The sequence below is a fragment of the Papilio polytes genome, unplaced genomic scaffold (assembly GCF_000836215.1).
Source record: "Papilio polytes unplaced genomic scaffold, Ppol_1.0 DF821610.1, whole genome shotgun sequence".
In the NCBI taxonomy this organism is placed as follows: Eukaryota; Metazoa; Arthropoda; class Insecta; order Lepidoptera; family Papilionidae; genus Papilio; species Papilio polytes.
The window spans coordinates 44,427-63,146 of NW_013527594.1; the positions used below are offsets into that span (position 1 = coordinate 44,427).

Sequence of the window (18,720 nt, forward strand, 5' to 3'; positions counted from 1 at the left end):
CTTTGAATTTCTTCACAGAGACGTGCAAGCATTACAATGTTTCTTTTCATCGTAACAACGTCGCGTAAATTATGTACACATGAAAATCAAACATCAATTTGGTACCACGAGATTCGAACCCAAGACTGGCTGAACATTTCATATCTACAAAAGTTTTGTTTCGTAAAATGATATTAGGTGATAAAATAATGATTTGTCTCCAGATGGATGGCGCCGGAGTCCCTGTACGATGATATATTCAGCGTGAAATCAGATATATGGAGTTTCGGCGTGCTGCTGTGGGAGATAGTGACGCTCGGCTCCACGCCCTACCCCGGCCTCTCCGCGGGCGACGTCATGCGAAAGGTGACAAACTATAAATCGCACTTATTTACTCGTATTCATAAGAGTAATATTCCCAAAAAACATATATATCGTATAAACATAATTAACTCAAAAATACTTTTGTTTTTCTAATTCCACGCGGACGGAATCGCGGGCGAAAGTTACCTTTATACAGTTGGAATTTTACCAAAATCTTCACAAACAAAAATCTAATATAACATGTGTTTTCAGGTGCGTGATGGACATCGTCTAGAGAAGCCGGAGCATTGTCGTCGGGAACTCTACAACATAATGTACTACTGCTGGGAGGCCGAGCCCAGCGCTAGACCAGACTTCAAGGAAGTAGTCGCCATGTTGGAAAGATTGCTCTGTACTGAAATGGACTATATCGAATTGGAAAGATTCCCAGATCATTCGTATTACAATGTACAGAATTTAGAAGGCGAGAAAGTGTAATGTGCAATTTAAGGATAGTATATAAATTATTAGTATTTCTACTAAAGTGCTTTATTTTTTTATGTTTTTATTGTGGATTCAGCATTAATATTAAGTAACGTGTTAACTTAAATGAATCTTAATGTAGGCTTGAGGTCTTGGAATGATAATTTAAGTTGTTAAAATTTATAGCAAGATATTGAAAAGTTGTAAAAAAATATAACTAAATCAGTCACGTCCTTTAAAAAAAGCCGTTATATAATTACTGACGTCTATTAAAAAAAAACACGACAGTGTTAGCCGTTAAATAATTAGTTATATAAATTTATTTCGAAAATCTAAACAATTTAAAAATATTCTCAGATTTAGAACATGCAAAAAAATCTATAGTTCTTAATATTAATCGACTATTCGATTCTTTTCTATGGTAACAAATACAGATCGGGCAATACGTTATTTTTTTTAATTTAACAATTTCAATCATCTGGAATCTGTTATTGCTAGTAAGATTAAAAAAAATACAATAAAAAAGGCTGCAGATTAAATTTTAAGGTATAATGTATTAACCATTTCAATTTGAGATATATTTGATATTTTAGATAATAAAAGTATAATGCCGACCACTTATAAGTATTCCATCCAAATATTATGTGTTTAACTAAAAAGGTAAGCATTTGGTATCCCTAAAATGTTTTTAAATCGCATATAAATACCTTAAAAATGTCATTTAAGTCTTATCCAATAAAATGCTGAATGTAGGTTCGTTTTATTTTGAGTGTTGATTTTTCATTGAACGAAATAATTATAGGTAAACGAACCAATAATGGATGATGAGATTATTCACAAAAATATGTGTAAATAAGGGAATTTTGTTCATATATAGCGACTAGTCCTTAGATATATTTATCTTAATATCTGTACAGCAATTACTTGTTTAATTTTTAGTTCTAAGAATTTTAAATTCAATAAAAAGTTTTGTTGCGGTAACTTTTGCGTTTCATTTCCTAACTATAATAATAATAATAATAATTGAAATCAACTACCATTATTCCGATAGTCGTTTCGGCACACGGGCTGATAGCGAAGAGCCTCGACCAACACCTCAAGAAGCTCTCGCTAGACAGTTGGATTAAGGGCCCGATACAAAAGGCGGTTATTTTAGAAACCGCACGACTAGTGAGGAGGTTCCTGTCTCTGCAGCCCTGACCACTGGTTGCTTGAGTCATCGGATTCCGCAGCCGGTGGACTTACTATTTTTTTATATAATATGTTTTATTTTGTTATTTTTTTTAAGAAAATCATGTGAAATGTATTATATATAAAAATAAGAGAATAAAGATATGTGATAATAATAATAATAATAATCATTTAATCTATTCAGACTAACTATCTAACTAGTTGTTCCAGTGCGGGTTCAACAAAGAAGTGTGTGTTTACGCTTTATTATAATAGTATAGTATAGATAATTCTAATGTAATTAGTATGATAAATCTTCACAAGATATTTTATCACGTTACTTTGTGAATTTATTTGATACTAACTGTTCCCTGCGACTTCGCCTGTGTATAATTAAAAAATAATACAGAACATAGCCTGTGTTACACACAAATAAATTGCCTTATTAATGTATTTTTTTTTAAATTGGCCCAATAGTTTTTGCATGAATCAAATACATCAAAAATCGAGCAATACAAAGGTTTCCTCTTTATAATATCAGTATCGATGGATTTGCTAACCCTTTACAATTTGTCTAGATAAATTACAAATGTAAGGTACTCATCGATGAAATGGGATATTAAAACGGTAAATAATAATTACAACAATTATTTAAAGCTGGTACACAAAAGTAATAAAAACACTAACGTAGAAAGATACAGTTATTACAGAATTTCATTTCTCCAAACATAAGAAGCCCGTTCCTTTTAATCTTTATGTGCCTTTTGATTAAAACATTTTAATGGTATATTCGCCTTACACATCTACCTTTAGCGATCTTATTTCACGTCTAGATTGCTTATTTATTCTTATTATTATTTATAACGCGATTGCTTCTTATTATTATCAAAATAAAGCGAACAAATCATGCCAACATCAGTCTAAAGAAGTTGTTTTGTTAGTCTAAAGAATGTTTACTACCTCAACCTATCTATCTAATATCTGGCTTTCGCCTGCGATTTTGTCCGTATGAAGTTCAAATGTATGTAGCCTGTGTTCTTTCATACTATCCTCTACATCTATGCCAAATTTCATTGATATCCGTTCAGCAGTTTAGGCTACAAACTGTAATAAAAATGCATCCGTCGAAACTTTCACATTTAGAGCGGGTGACCTTTGACTAAACTATCGCACAACTAAAGCGCGATTGTCGATTGTTTCGCAGCGAATTTAAAACTCAAGGAGTAGTGTGAGCAACTACTCATAAGCTCGTAGGAATCAAAGCGAGACCGAACAGTTCTGCGATAGTTTAGTGTGCAGGCGATTTAAAATGCTAGTAAGATTACAACTAACATTGTGGATTCACGTAGCAGATATATTTCATTTCATCGTTAATTCACTCATCAGATTTACATTATACTTAGAACAAAGGAACTACTAATCATCTGTGAAGACGGTGCGAATTGCGAAACCTGTCTTGTAATTAGTCAGACATTGTCTTATATCAAACGTAATGAGCTTCATTTGATGTAAAATATATGGAAATTGTAAGATTTAATTATATTACAAGAAAAAATAATGTAACTACTCGTATACCTTGACTTTCGTACATTTAAATCTATCAAACTAATATTATAAATGCGAAAGTTTAGATGGATGGTTTGTTAGAATTTTTAGTCTAAACGGCTGAACGGATTTCGATGAAATTTGGTCTAGATGTAGAGGATAGTCTGAAAAAACACATGGGCCATTCACTTATTTTAATTTCACGCGGACGGAGTCGCGTTGCGAAAGCTAGTTTCTTAGTAGAGAAGGGGCAAGAGCAGCGGGAAAGATGTTCATCGACGTCCATAGACATCCGCAATACCAGAGGATCTGCAGATGCGTTGCCGGACTTTAATTAGGTGATATGCTCGCTTCTTGAAGGACCCTAAGTTGTAGCGGTTTGGAAATCCGTCGAAGACAGACGATTCCACAATTCATATAATTATAAATCTACGATGCGACAAAATAATTTAGAAAACTACTTAACAGTGGTAGAGCCCGCTTTAACATCTTAGTACTGCAGGGCCGGCTCGCCCCCAGTAATACACGACCACACAGAAGACTGGCGTAAAATGGAAGCAATTTCGTGTTTCGTCTGATGAGTGTGGTGCCGGAGGCCTAATTTTAGTCGCTTTTCCTTTACACCCTTTTCTTAAAAGGAAAGAATTGAAAGGAAAAGTGGATTTGACGGTGGAGGAGACGCATATGAAGGGGAAATGTCCTCTTAATGTGCGTCTCCTCCTCCGTCAATTAAGTGTAGGCAACGCATCCGCATTTGCGGACGTTTATGGGCAGCGGTCGCTTTCCATTTCGGTGGATTCAGGTGGCCGCTTGCTCGTTTGCCACCTTATATTATAAAAAAAAAGAAAAGCCAATGCTTGGATATAAATGCAGTTAAATATGTAAATACGGCACGATTTTCTTGCGCAAAATCACAATAGTGTTGTATGTTTGATGCATAGATATACATAATTTCTTTCGTTTCTCCTACGATCAATTTTAAAGTAGGAAATCAATTATTAAATTATTCTATAACGAATTGATTTTAACTTCGTGGATTTTGTTATTTTTGTTTAGTTTACTTAAGAATAATGTCGGAATTGTTCTTAGGAGTTATGTTTACTTGTTTTGTTGGTTTAAAAGGAGCAATTAGACAAGAAGTTTTTGGCCAACAATTTATAAGTAATGTATAAATTTGTCTTCTTTGAAACATGAAATGTATAAAATGTTTGCTTGCGAAATTAATTCCGTCAGATACACCGACTTTAGTACAAATAGCTTTTTGAAAAGAGCGTGTTAAAATCTAAATAACTGGATTATTCCCAGCGATCACCCCGCACTGTCCCCACGTGAGAATAAAAAGTTTCATCCGTCCCACCTTATAAGCCCACTATCACCAATAAGGTGACAGTTGGAATCCGGTATGAAGTATAATGTTCTAGCCATCCCCTCGTCGCAAAAGGTGGGACGGATGAAACTTTTTGTTCCCATCTGTTCCCACGTGGAGACAGAGCGGGGTGACGATTGGGAATAATCCGAATAATTATCATGTAATTTAAAAGCGCATAGATTTCGTCAAAAAAAATTAAATTTAGTGCATCAATCTGGTAAGTCTAAGTATAGTACGAACTTAAGTAGTCTATCGTAATCTAAGGGTATTCTCATTTTTTTTCGCGTAACATTAACTGGCTTAAAAAAGCAATATCTCCCAAGGACTGAGTATAAATAAATCAAGGCAGGTATCCTTCGCAATAACAGTAAAATTTTAATGCTGTAAATTCCTTCGTTTTATCGTTCTTTTACACAACGCGTAAAAAATAATAAGTTCATTTTAATACACCGTCTTATTGTTTCTAAAATAGAAAATAACGGATTTTACGATAGCGATGTGACGTCAAGGTTATCCATACGTGAAATTGCACCGACACGAGTGTCGGTCTATTTCACACGGTAACATTTTCCTGATGTATCCGTAAAATATTATTTATTTTTATACGATTGGTTTCACAAATCTCAACACATTTATGTAACTGAGAGTTTACTTTGAAACGTGTATTTAGAAAGCATAATATTATAGATACTAGCTGTTCCCGTGCGACTTCATCCGCAAGTAATTATGAAAATTTTATTTTATTGTTTACATTTGTCAAATTGACATCACTAAATGTCAAAATGACACGACATTACAAACCTTAGCAATTTTTTTTCTTGATATTGGCAGCAACTTATGGTCTCTTTCCCACATTAAAGTTTTTATCTAAAATATTAACCCCCTAAGTTTAACGGCGTGAAAATATATAGCCTAAAGCGTGACGTATAGGGCTTTTTATCTAAAAAAAGAATCATTCAAAAATATGCTGTAAATGCTGACATCTTAGGCAACAAAGAAGTGTGCGTTTACGCTTTATTATAATAGTGTAGATTAAGAGCGGGAGCACACTTTTGACTAAACTATGAAACAACTGTTGTGCGATTGTCGATTGTTTAGCAACCAATTCAACAGTTTACCACACAACTAAAAATCAAGTAGTGTGCGCACCTTCATATAAGCTCATAGGAGTCAATAGCAGGCGATAGTTTAATCAAAGGTTTGTGCGCTCTAAAACGAACAAGATGACATACAATAGGTATTAAAAAAAACATTGTGGATATACACATGGATATTACTTCTAAACCTACCCATTAAAAATGGATAACGTTCGTAGCATTAGTATATTAAAAAACCGTGTTAATCTAGAAGGCGGCACACAAGATGAGATAACATCACACCGCAACACGCTGGATGATGACGTGGATGATCTTCAACCCCAACTTGACCAGGAAATTATAAATAGGCTTCTACGTATCGGGGTAAGACTAGGATCACTGTGAAGGTCGTATAAATTCATGAACGAAAGAAATTATTCTTCACAAATTCTTATAATCATACTAATATTATAAATGCGAAAGTTTAGATGGATGTTTGTAAGAGTTTGTAACCTAAACGGATGACTAGATCTGGATGTAATTTGGTGTAGATGTAGAGCATAGTCTGGAAGAACACAAAGGCCACTTATTTTAGGTTTTTTTAATTCCACGCTGACGGAGTCGCGGGCAAAAGCTAGTCTTAAAATAATAAAACTAATGACGCACACTTGAAAATTGAGAAATTTATTTAGGCTACAGTCAGTTAGGTTATCAAGAATATACATGCAAATTTTCACATTTATTCTTGTACTAGTTGTTGCCCGCGACTTCATCCACGCAATAATAAGATAAAAAAGTAGCCTATAATATACCCGTCATTGTGAGCTACCCCTAGCAAATTGCGGACAGAAAGACAAAAAAAAATTAATTGCGATTTTGGTTATTAGCAACGCAAATCTTATCGAAATCTGGAATTTTACTTTTCATGTTACAGACACTCCAATTTTATTACATGTATAGATATAGATATAGTCTTCTGGTATTGTTTTTTTGATAATTTAAAATTAACTATGTATTCATTCCAGAAATTCAAATACAAACCCGGAGGAGCGTTGGACAAATGGTTATCAAGACCAATCTATTATCCGTTTATTATTAAAAATGATATATTAAATCCATAATTTAAACTAGAAAGATTCTGATTAATGATTTATCAACCATTTAAATATACGTATAGAAAATATATCTCATGTCTTGGACATGAGGTTTTATCGGTATTAGTCTAGTAAAGAAACATCAAATTATGACATTGTATAGTTTTGTAATTTTTTAATGAAATAAGAATATTTTCCTATCATTAAGCGGTTGCGTAAAACGAACGGCAAAGCTCTGCGTATCTCCGTAGGGACTTCTCAATTTCTGTGCGGCGGCTATCGCCTCCTGTAAAGTTAAAAAAATTTATACAACAGAATAAAAAGGCCTAATTTTAGTCTGTTTCCCTTTCCATCCTTTTCTTAAGATACAATGGGAAGGAAACGTGGATTTGACGGTGGAGGAGACATATAGGAAGAGGCAATATCGTCTTTAAATGTCTCCTCTGTTGATTAAAGGTAGGCAACGCATCTGCAATTACAGATGTCTATGAGCAGTGCTCGCCTCGCCATTTTAGTGGTTTCAGGTGACAGCTTGCTAGTTTGCCACCTCAATAATAAAAACATAATCTAAAATGCAATGTATAAACAATTAACTATAATAGGACCGTCTCTATTAATCATCGGCAAGATCAGTTTTGCAAATTTATTGAATTTTAAATAAAAATAAAACCACTTACCCTTTGAACTGGTAAACTTCTTGCACGTACCAACCAAAGTACTGATTCAGTGCACGGTGGCGCGGTCAATGACCCCTGGTAACTCGCATAGTCTTTGAATCGCGGTACAAAATAACTCAATGGGTGCAAAGCAGCGGAATTATTGAAAGTGCTTTGCTTTCTTAGGACACTCAAAACTTCCCGCAATCCTTTTTGTGTGTGATCTTCGAACTAAAAAAAATTGATCTTGAAACATAAAATAATAAATAATTGTACTTTGAATTACATGTTATAAAAGAAAGAAAGAAAATGTTAAGAATTAATGTGGATGGCTACAAAGGTAGAGGAAGACCGAAGAAAGTATGGATGGATTGTGTGAAAGAAGACATGCTTAAGAAAGGAGTGGATTCAGATATGACGGCTGATTGAGATGTATGGAAGAGCAGCACATACTGTGCCGACCCTTCATAAGGGATAAGGGCAAGTTGATGTTTTATAAAAGAGCTAAAGATTCTTTCATAACGAGATAAAGTTAGACGATTAAGAAATTAAAGAGATTTCACCAGATATATATTTAACTGGCAAGTCAATTAAAATGAAATATGAATTTTACGACGATCTTAAGGGGGCGTTGAAATAAAACATTCGCTTAATTGAAACGTCAATTCCGCTAAAGTTGTGACAATCGCGAGCTTTAAGAGTCCACGAAAGCGATTAAAAGTTTAATTAGTTACGTAATGAACAAACGGCGGTTTATTTTCTTTATTTGTACAAAAATAAACACAACTTCCAGTACTAATTTCTGAGTTTTTACATGCTAAAGTTAACTAAGCAAAACTAGTTAAAACATCAACATTAAAAAGGTATTTCACCTTATAAATATTGACGATACCAAGAAATGCTTGAGGATCACTCGGGGCTGCATCCAAAGCTTCCTTCATTGACCCGTATTCAGCAGATATATGCAATGCTTGACTCTCCATAGGGAACTGTAGCCCTCCTATCGTGTGCTCCGAAGGCCATACAAAGCTCAAGGAATGGAAAATATACCGTCGACTATGTGCAGCTCCGCCGTACACCAGCGGCATACGGTTGCGATCCCACTGACCAAATAATACCACTGCAAAACAAATTGGTCATTAAAAGTTATGACAAAGTAACGTTACAAATTGTCCATTATTTTTTTTAAATACTAGTAGATTTTTGTTAATCTATACTATTATAATAAAGCGTATACACACACTTCTTTGTTGCCTAAGATGTCAGCAATTACAGCACATTTTTGAATAATCCTTTTTTTAATAAAAAGCCCTACACTTACGTCACGCTTTAGGCTATATGTTTTCACGCCATTAAACTTGGGGGTAAATATTTTGGATAAAAACCCTAATGTGGGAAAGAGACCATAAGTTGCTGCCAACGTCAAGAAAGCAAGGTTGCCATGGTTTGTCATCATGTCATGTCAATTTGACATTTGCAATTGATAATTTGACACATGTAAACAATATAATAAAGTTTTCATAATTGTACGCGGATGAAGTCGCACGGGAACAGCTAGTTTACTTATATTTCCTTTTACCATACCAACTAAGATCTAGCCTTGTGCTAGGATATGGTTCACGACAATAGTCGAATGGCGGCATTTGAACCCTAGACCGCAAAATCGGTAGTCCACACCCCAAACCATTAGGTTATTGACGCTTAATTGTAACAGAATATCACAATTCTATATTCTACAATTCAAATTTGCTCGATTGTTACACACTGTTACAACAAATCTGTTACAAGTTGTTTGCATTCACTTTATTTCTAAAATTTTAATCACACAGAGAATATAACCTTTGTGATTTATTAAAAACAAAAGCGTTCTCTGATCTATTATATTTACTTAAGCTAACAATACCAAGTTTACATAGCTAATTAATTTTAGCAAGCGCTTTACGTTGTTAAAACTCCACCACTATTTTTCCTTTTATAAATCCTTCATTTACAACCAGTGTTATAAAGTGGATTTCATACTTCAGGTTTGTACTGAATAAAATAAATCAACAATCACTATTTTGTTTGTATGACACGTCCATACGTCGCAGTGCAGTTGACAATGCTTGCGTAACAATAACTACTACAGCTTTGTAACCTAACAGAGAGATAAAATACGGGGTAGAAATAAAAAAAATTCAGCCAATCATTACAGTTGTTAAAAGTGAAAGACTTCGGAAACTGGGCGCTAAAGATTAGAAACAATAAAAGTAACGTATTTTCTTACCCCGTTTGCCATCATTCTGAACTGTTATTTTCTCCGGGTAAAGGTCATAGTTGGTGAACAGGAGACGCCGACCGCCTTTCGCCTTGACGAATCCTTGCAGCGGTAGATCAACTGGTGACTGAGATCGACCTCCACAATCAGGGAACATCTTACCCCAGTCATTTTGATCTGATGAACAAATAAGAAACTAGTTAAAGTGGTCATGTTCTTTTACCTTTATTTGAATTTAGGAGAATATTATATTTAGATAAATGATATAGTAAGATATTGAACTATTTAAGCAAAAAAATTATATACAATTCGTTAGGTTAATAAAATGTACTAAGGTTAGGTTAGTCGAAGAATATTGTAGAAAGAAAGAATACCCCTAATTCATAAGTTCATAAAACCTATGGTTGGTAAATTAAAAAAATAATGACTTACTTTTGTAATCCCATTCAGCGGCGGCTTCAACTAAAACAAATTACATTATTTATTACGTTTTACACCATACTAATCATACTAATATTTACTTCATCATTATCATCTCCTTATCCTACTCCCGTAGGGTCGGCTTACTTATTTATTTATTTACTAATATTATAAATGGGTGTTTGTAGCCTAAACGGCTGAACGAATTTCGATGAAATTTAGTATAGATGTAGAGATAGTCTGGAAGAACACATAGGCTACTCACTTTTGTTTTTTTTTTAAATTCCACATGAACGGAGTCGTGGGCGAAAGCTAGTTATACATAAAACTTATAACTACTGTGTACGGATTGTGCGAAAGAGGATATGCTTAAGAAGAGAGTAGATTCAGATATAACGGCTGATAGAAATGTATAGAAAAGCAACACATTGCGCCAACACTCCGTTGGGACAAGGGCAAGTGGATGGACAGAATACAGTGCTTTTTGTTCTAAAAAACAATCGTTTTTTTAACTACGGAGATTTTAACAATCAGTAGAAACAACTCTCACCTTGAACCAAACGTAATATAGAAAGGCAAATGTAATTTAAAGTGTCAACAGATATTGATATTTACCAGGTTCTGTCTTTGTATTATTCTTAATTAGTGTTTTATCTTGATGATCCTGCGGAAAAAATAATAAAAAGCACAAATTAAAACATTAAAAAAATAATTTACTCGACCCATATTTATAAATCGACAAATTATTTAAAACCAGTAAGCAACAAACAAAACGCAAGACGATCACAAACATTACACCTCGACTTTTCCATTCAAGTACTTTATACAATCAAATTAAAGTCCCTTTTTCTTACCACCCTTTTCTTTTAAGGGAAAGTGGATTAGACGGCAGAGGTGATAGTGCATAGTAAGGGGAAATATCCTCTTTATGTGCGTCTCCTTCTCCGTCAATTAAGAATAGGCAATGCATCTGCAATTGCGGATATCTATGGGCAGCGGTCGCTTCGCCATATTTGCGGATTCAGGTGGTCGCTTGCTCGTTTGACACCTTATATTATAAAACAATATCCCTCAAATATGCAGAATACTGAAACGACATTGATTTATGAAACATCATATAAATGATAGGGTCACGATTAAACTACAAATTCATTACGAAGCGAAGCGAATTGTTTCAAATTCGTTTTAGTAGTCGTTAGTGAAATAACCTCAAGTGCAGTTGTATTATTAAAAAATATAGTATAAATTATTTCAAACACTAACAGCGCTCCTTGGCCGTCGTGACGTCACTAAATACGTGATGTCTGGGAACGGTGTGGGCAAATGGAACACCCAGATTGTTTTAGGCTGTAAAAAATCATGAAATACATTAATGCGATACTGATACTATGTGTTGAAGAAAATTGTGAAAATACACTGTAGTTTAATATCTTCCCTCTTCTATATTTGTCTACAAAATGAGAAATGTTTTAATTACTGTTTCTTGTCTATCTAATAAAAATAGTTTTAGGTCCAACAGAAAATGAAGGAGAGCAGAGATAATCTTACTAATCTTACTTCTTGCTTAAGTATATTCTAACTTATACTAAAAATGGGAAAGTTTAGATGAATGGATGGATGTTTGTTACTCGTATCTTGAGAAGTACTCAATGGATCTTGTTCAAATTTGACAAAGATGTAGAACAGAATCTGGAAGAACACATAGGCTACTAATTACTTTTTAAGAGTCGGAGTCGTCAGAGTTTGTGAACAAATATGGAATTAAAAAAAACAAAAAGTACGTGTCATTTCAAACTATCCTCTACATAGATCCGTTCAGGAATTAGGCTACAAATACAAACAAACATCCATCCCTTTTACCATTAGCATTTATATCAGTAATATAAAAATAATTATTTCGTAGATTTAAACATATACAATAGTTATATTTAGAATTAAAAAAGTCTCACTTTTCCTACTTTTAATTTGTCTCTCGCTTCATTATCGAGCTGTTTCTGCAGATCGTCCGCGTCGTCGTACAAATTATTGGCACGTGAAGTTGTTTGATCTTTGGTTTCTTCTTGGTTATATTTTCCTAAATAAGTATCTGTTTGGATAAAAAAGGGTTTTACAAACTTCTTCAACAAAGAGCAAGGTAGATAAAGAGCGAATAAATACTTCAAATCAATCGATACTTCTATCTATACTATTATAATAAAGCGTAAACACACACTACTTTGTGTCTTAAGATGTCAGCAATTGTAGCATATTATTGAATAATTCTTTTGTTAATATATAGCCCTACACTTATGTCACGCTTTAGGCTATATATTTTCACGCTATTAAACTTAGGGGGTAAATAAAATTGAAAAAACCCTCATGTGGGAAAAGGACCATAAACTTCAAACTACCAACATTATGGAAGCACGGTTATTATGGTAAAGGTCATTTTGGCATTTGCAATTGAGAATTTGACAAATGTAAACAATAAAATTAAGTTTATTTATAATTTCATGCGGATGAAGCCGCACGGGAATAACTAGTTACGTATATACCAAAGAAATAAAGATAACGCAACTTAAAAAACAATTGCATTTTAACTAACAAACCTTTTAATTTATCGACATACGTATCACTAACTTGTATTAACAATAATATCCATAAAACTTTGCATATGTCAGCCTCATTAAACACCATAACATAGCAATATCTCTTTGAACGGTAAAGTGACGCATAAAAATTATATTTTCCATAAAATTAACACATTTAAAAATACAACAAGAAAAACTTAAATTATTAATCCACAAGAATTATTTTATAACCTATTTGTTTGACGTAATGTCAATTATTTTTTTCTTACATTTAATGGCTGTTTGAGGTTATAATTTTCTATAGAGGTTTTAATTTAATCAATGCAATATAATACATACAAAATATCGGTAACCATGCAGTAAATTGTTACAACGAAGTTTCTGGTTGCGTCTCTGATATTGTGAAATAAGTATTTTAGAGGAAGTTTGAAAGTAGCTCCTGTAGAGTAGAAAAGGTAAGAAGTAAAAGGTTAGCATGGTATGGGCATGTTATGAGGAGGGGTGAATCGCTTTAAGAAGGAAAACGTTAGTTATGAGTGTGGTACACCGGTCTACCGGTCTATCTCTAGGTAGACCTAGAATGAAATGGATGGATTGAGAAAGGTGACATGATCAAAAAGGGAATGACTGAGATGACGTATGAGAGAGTTATGTGGAGGACAAAAACCTGTTGCGATGATAATGTCTTTGATATTGTTATATTTTAATTATTATACTAACGCCGGTCAAATAGTTTGTATAAAATTATTGTAACTTCATTTAATATCTTACAAGAACATATCACTTAAGGCCTAGTTTACATTATTCCACACCAGCGCTGGATTGCTAGATTACAACAATGTAGACTGGACATAAAATCAACGTGTACAAGGTTAAGTAAAGTACACGATAGCAAATATTTTTCTAATGGTATTAGATTGATAACGAATTGCTGTTGTCAAATATTATCTTAAGTTGTTGATAAACGTAAATAGTTTAGATAAATTGTTTGAAAGAAAAGGTCTTTAAGTCAACAAATAACACTGGGAAAAAAGTTGGTATTTTATTTAATTACATTTCGCTATAATTAAGGAAAAAAAATCGTACATAAGATATAAAAATGTAAGAATAAAGTTGAGTAATATGAGCTACGGAAGTAACCGCTTTTTTTGTAAATAATCCGTTACTTTTCCTCTTTTTAATATCTAATGTCATAAGAATGATTGATGCAAAGTAACGGAATGAACATTGATTTAAGATGTGTTTCCATGGTGCGTGATTTATTTAAACACGACACGTTGCACCGTAGGAACAGCGTCGCATCCACCACTAACAAGTCTGTGAACATCCAGCACAGTCGACATGAATGGGGTACTTCGAGTAAGTAGTAAATCCGTTATCGTTTTTATTTGCCTTTTAAAACGACAATCGTTTGAACATCTTAAGTTGAATGAATGGTTAGTTAATTTCGTAGTTTGTAAAACAACAAGCAATTTTTTGTAACAAGATCACGAAGGCGATTTTACAGTCGTGATCAATGCACGATCGTCTGCGTGTACCGTGGAATCCCACCTTTATAGCTGCACGCACGTGGGCGGTTATCTTATCATTTTCGGACGCAAGCCAGCGCTGGCTTATCATAGTTTGACACTGTAATCCTGTAGGATAAAAATGATAGATCAATATTACTAGACTAATTCCTATTATGTAACGAAATGTCTACATTAAAAATGTAATATTTTACAATAGTTATTTTTAAGAAGCTTTTATTGTACGTGAGAAACAATGTGTTGTCTTGTAAAGTTTGATTGTCGTTGAGATTTAGAAATAACTTTCTCGTTTGATTATAAATGAATACGTAAAACAGGAAAATAAAATGATTCCTAACTTAAGAAATAAATTTTGGATTTTAAGCAAGAAGTGAGCACATTACTTAAATGAAAAAAGAACATATTTACTAGTATCTTTAAATTAACAAAGTTACTTTTTAAGTTTGTAACTAATTAATTTTAATGTAAACAATGACGCATTTACATACATATTATATATAAAGAATTATTCTAAAGAATGTGGTATGTTATCAATTTTCCTAAGCCAATCGTATTTTTTTGATAAATCGACCCTATATCTAATCTTATTGATTATAGTTTTAACTTTGAAACAATTGTTTTCTTATAGAAATCCAAAGTGAAACGTGTCTTGTGTTACGTAAAGTGAAATAAAAAAATGGTTAATAAAATAATCAAGTTGTATTTACCATCTATAAATGTGACGTCGTCAAAAACAGTGTCCGAAGGTAAGTAACATGTTACAACAGCCTTACAAATAAACGCCGTAACTATAAAGGTAAAACTGAGTATAAGCATAATGTCTACTACTATTTGCTTATACTCAGTTTATTCCTAAGTTTTTTTTTATAATATAAGGTGGCAAACGAGCAAGCGGCCATGTGAATCCACCTTAATGTAAAGCGACCGCTGCCCATAAACGACCCTATTGCAGATGCGTTGCCTACCCTTCCCATGCGTCTCCTCCACCGTCAAATCCACTTTTCTCTCCCATCCTTTCCTCTGAAGAAAAGGGTGGAAAGGAATAGAGACTAAATTAGGCCTCCGGCACCACACTGATCAGACGAAACGCGGAATTGTTTCCACTTCACGCCTGTCTTCCGTGTGTTCGTGGTATTACACCGGGCCAGCCGACCCATTCGTGCGAAGATGTTAAAGCGGGCTCTACCACTGTAAACTTAACTTTATAACGCGTTTATTTCTAAGGTTGAAAGTGTTTAAAAAGTCACCATAACTAATTTTCTATAATGTCTCATGAAATATCTGAAAATGGAAATCTTTTTATTTCGTTTTTTTATGGGAATTAATCTTGGTTTAATAGGAATTATATCTTGAGTCAAATTTTGAGTTGAAAATTATTAGAATAAAGTGGCTTTCATTTCATTAACTATAGAGGAAGTTCGCCATTTTGAAGATCAGGTTATCGACATACTATGTTAAATTAATTGTTAAAATATTTTTTACTAAAGAAAGATATTTTAAATAAATTTAATAAAACAGTAAATTTGTTTATCTTTTAAAAATAATTTTGTTCTTTTCTAAGATAAGATTCTTTTATATTCTGTAACATTAGCTTATTAGCAAAACTTAGTATGTAGAAACCATAATGCTCCACTTTTATGTTCACAGTCTTATTAAAAGTTTATAAAATAGCTAGCTGTAGCTTGCGATTTCGTCCGCGTCGAATTAAAAAAAAATATATAGCTTATGTAACTCACAGATAAACTACCTTTTAACGGTAAAGGAATTACGAAAATTGGCCTAGTAGTTTTCAAGTTATTTCAATATATACAAAAATACAAATCTTTCCTCTTTATAATATTAGTATAGATTGTCTCTACACTATCCTACAATATAAAAATAGGAATTTGTGTCTAAAATGTTTGGACTGAAATATCTAGTGGTTATCGGTTTCTCCACCGTTGGTAAAAAGAAATATTGTTAGTAAGCGAGACTCGTAAATTCGTTTTATCTCAAGCACCAGTTAATCGTCAGTCAATTTATAAAATATCTCAAGGGAAAAGATTACTTATTTAACTACTGTCCTGAATTTTTCGGAAACGCTTAGGTTGTTTGAAATTAAAAAATGATTTTGCATTTTAAGACAGTTAAAGTACGAGGCATTTTAAACAGATTGTACTAGGATGCCATAAATTACTAGTAATAACATAACTTCTAGACTTATCCATAGATTTGACAATTGCATAAACAGCTTTATGACACTAGGGTAACAATAAAATACGAGTACATATTTTTTATTACACAACTGTTAACAGCACTTTGTTATTGAATATCTAATATTTATGGGCGTTTTAAAATTACATGACCTTCTGCCATACCATACTCACAAATTATTTGTTCACTAGCTTTCGCCCGCGACTCCGTCCCCGCGAAATTAAGAAAGAAACAAGTCAGTTGCCTATGTGTGCTTTTAGACTCTAGACTATCCTCTGCATCTACCAAATTTCATTGAAATCCGTACAGCCGTTTAGACTACAAACTCTAACAAACATCCATCCATCCATACATCTAAACTTTTATATTTATAATATAAGTACATTAGTATACGATTGAAGAAGTCCCTTAATGTATATTTGTACAAAAATGTTATGTTTTATAATCTGTACAAAAATGTACAGATTATAAAACAACGACCTATTTAATACAGATACTACATGATCCTCCTTTTTTTATCAGAAGAGAAAAACAATACCTTATTTAATACAGATACAGATACTACAAAAGTCACTATTCATGGTTGCTTTCAACCAATAGTTACAAGAAAAAAAAGCTTTACGGTAACACGAATTACTAAAAGATTTTAACGATTTCTTTATCTTATCAAGATTTTATGGGGTCTTCCGAAAAAGAAACGGGTACTTCCCCGAACGCATATTTTAGATTTACGATTTCGTGGTAATTAAAAAATAAGTAGTTAGTCTATGTTTGTGTTCTTTCTGACCTTGCTCTATATCTATGCCTTTCATCGAGATCCGTGGAACCGTATTATCGGCAAAATCTAACAGATATCTTTCCAAACTTTGTAATTTAGAAAATTAGTAAGACAATATTATTTTCATTTCCAGCTGAACAAATATCAAAATTGCGAGCATCACAGTCTCCAATAGCGATCTCCGTGCACCGATGCCCGACCTGGTCTTCTCTCGATCCTTTGCAATTTCGAGGATACTGGGACAACTCTGCTAATGGCACTTTACTTAATACAGGACAAACAGGTTGCGTTTTACAATATATCTGTTGATGACAAAACAGCAATTTATCCTGACATTAAATTATCGATAACTTGCTATCAACGTAAAGAAATTAGTGACCACATTTAATGTTCCATGACATTCTGGAGTAGAAGAAATTGACTTAACTCTTCAATGGTTTTGGCATTCATTTTAATCAGTTAGTTTCAAAGTTGAGTTGTATTTAAAAACTAGCTGTTCCCTGCGACTTAGTTCACGCAATATTAACATAAAAAGTAGTCTATAATATGACCGTCTATATCAGCTACCCTTCAGTGAAAGTCTGATCGAAATTGGACCAGCCATTACGGAGATTATCCGAAACAAACGAGGCTTGTGGGCAGATAAAAATAATTTAAATGCGATTTTCGTTATCAGCAACGCTAGTATCTCTTCCCGAAATCTGGAATTTTTCTCTTTATATTACAAACAGACGCTTCTATTTTCTTATATGTATAGAATAGATATAATTTTCTTTCCGCAGCATACTTCACATTTGATTCTTCCGCGCGTCCACGGCTCAGTGGTGGGCCACTTATTGGGGAATACATTTTCGAACAGATGCATTTCCACTGGTCTGTAGACGATTTTACTGGCTGCGAACACGTATTGGATGGACACGGGTTGGTGTAAATTATTACTACTTGGTGCATTGACCGACATTTCAAGCGTGCATACCTGAAACTATATTATCGCACAATTGTTTAATCCTCGCTTTGATTCTAATGATTATATGGTGTTGCACACTACTCGATTGTTAGTTGTGTAACTAAACAGTTAATTTGGCTGCGAAACAATCGACTAAAATCGACAATCACAATGGGGATGTTTCCTAATGTTACAAATCCAAATAAAGTTATGCTTAATATTTTAAAGACAGCATTTTATAACCTATAATAACATTTAGAAACCTTGAATGTTTGTCTCAAATTAAATATAAATTAAAAACGCTGCAATATTTTTTACCCTCCATTACTCGATCTCAAACACCAATGACGTC

The 18,720-nt window shown here is 33.4% G+C and overlaps 3 protein-coding genes across 5 annotated transcripts in view; 2 read left to right on the forward strand and 1 right to left on the reverse strand.

The window, feature by feature from the left end:
• The window catches only part of LOC106108357 (tyrosine kinase receptor Cad96Ca), a 45,867-nt gene extending 44,121 nt beyond the window's left edge, over positions 1-1,746 (forward strand). For all 3 annotated transcript variants that reach the window (XM_013289510.1, XM_013289512.1, XM_013289511.1), the window contains 2 exons: positions 204-345; positions 556-1,746. In XM_013289510.1, coding sequence (XP_013144964.1) covers positions 204-345; positions 556-780 — 367 coding nt within the window. In that variant the 3' untranslated portion in view covers positions 781-1,746. The remainder of the gene's footprint in view (positions 1-203; positions 346-555) is intronic.
• A 5,420-nt stretch (positions 1,747-7,166) lies between these two features.
• On the reverse strand, positions 7,167-13,119 carry LOC106108346 (carbonic anhydrase 3-like). The gene is made up of 9 exons (XM_013289498.1): positions 12,941-13,119; positions 12,302-12,438; positions 11,616-11,699; positions 10,968-11,016; positions 10,365-10,394; positions 9,942-10,109; positions 8,548-8,795; positions 7,697-7,906; positions 7,167-7,305 (listed from the first exon to the last, which is right to left on the reverse strand). The coding sequence occupies exons 1-9, from the start codon at positions 13,026-13,028 to the stop codon at positions 7,195-7,197; spliced, it is 1,125 nt and encodes a 374-aa protein (XP_013144952.1). The 5' UTR covers positions 13,029-13,119; the 3' UTR covers positions 7,167-7,194.
• Positions 13,120-15,073: 1,954 nt separating this feature from the next.
• The window catches only part of LOC106108366 (carbonic anhydrase 2-like), a 6,672-nt gene continuing 3,025 nt past the window's right edge, over positions 15,074-18,720 (forward strand). Inside the window, exons 1-3 of the mRNA XM_013289524.1 lie at positions 15,074-15,197; positions 17,556-17,705; positions 18,205-18,343. Of these exons, the coding sequence (XP_013144978.1) occupies positions 15,128-15,197; positions 17,556-17,705; positions 18,205-18,343 (359 nt within the window). The 5' untranslated portion in view covers positions 15,074-15,127. The remainder of the gene's footprint in view (positions 15,198-17,555; positions 17,706-18,204; positions 18,344-18,720) is intronic.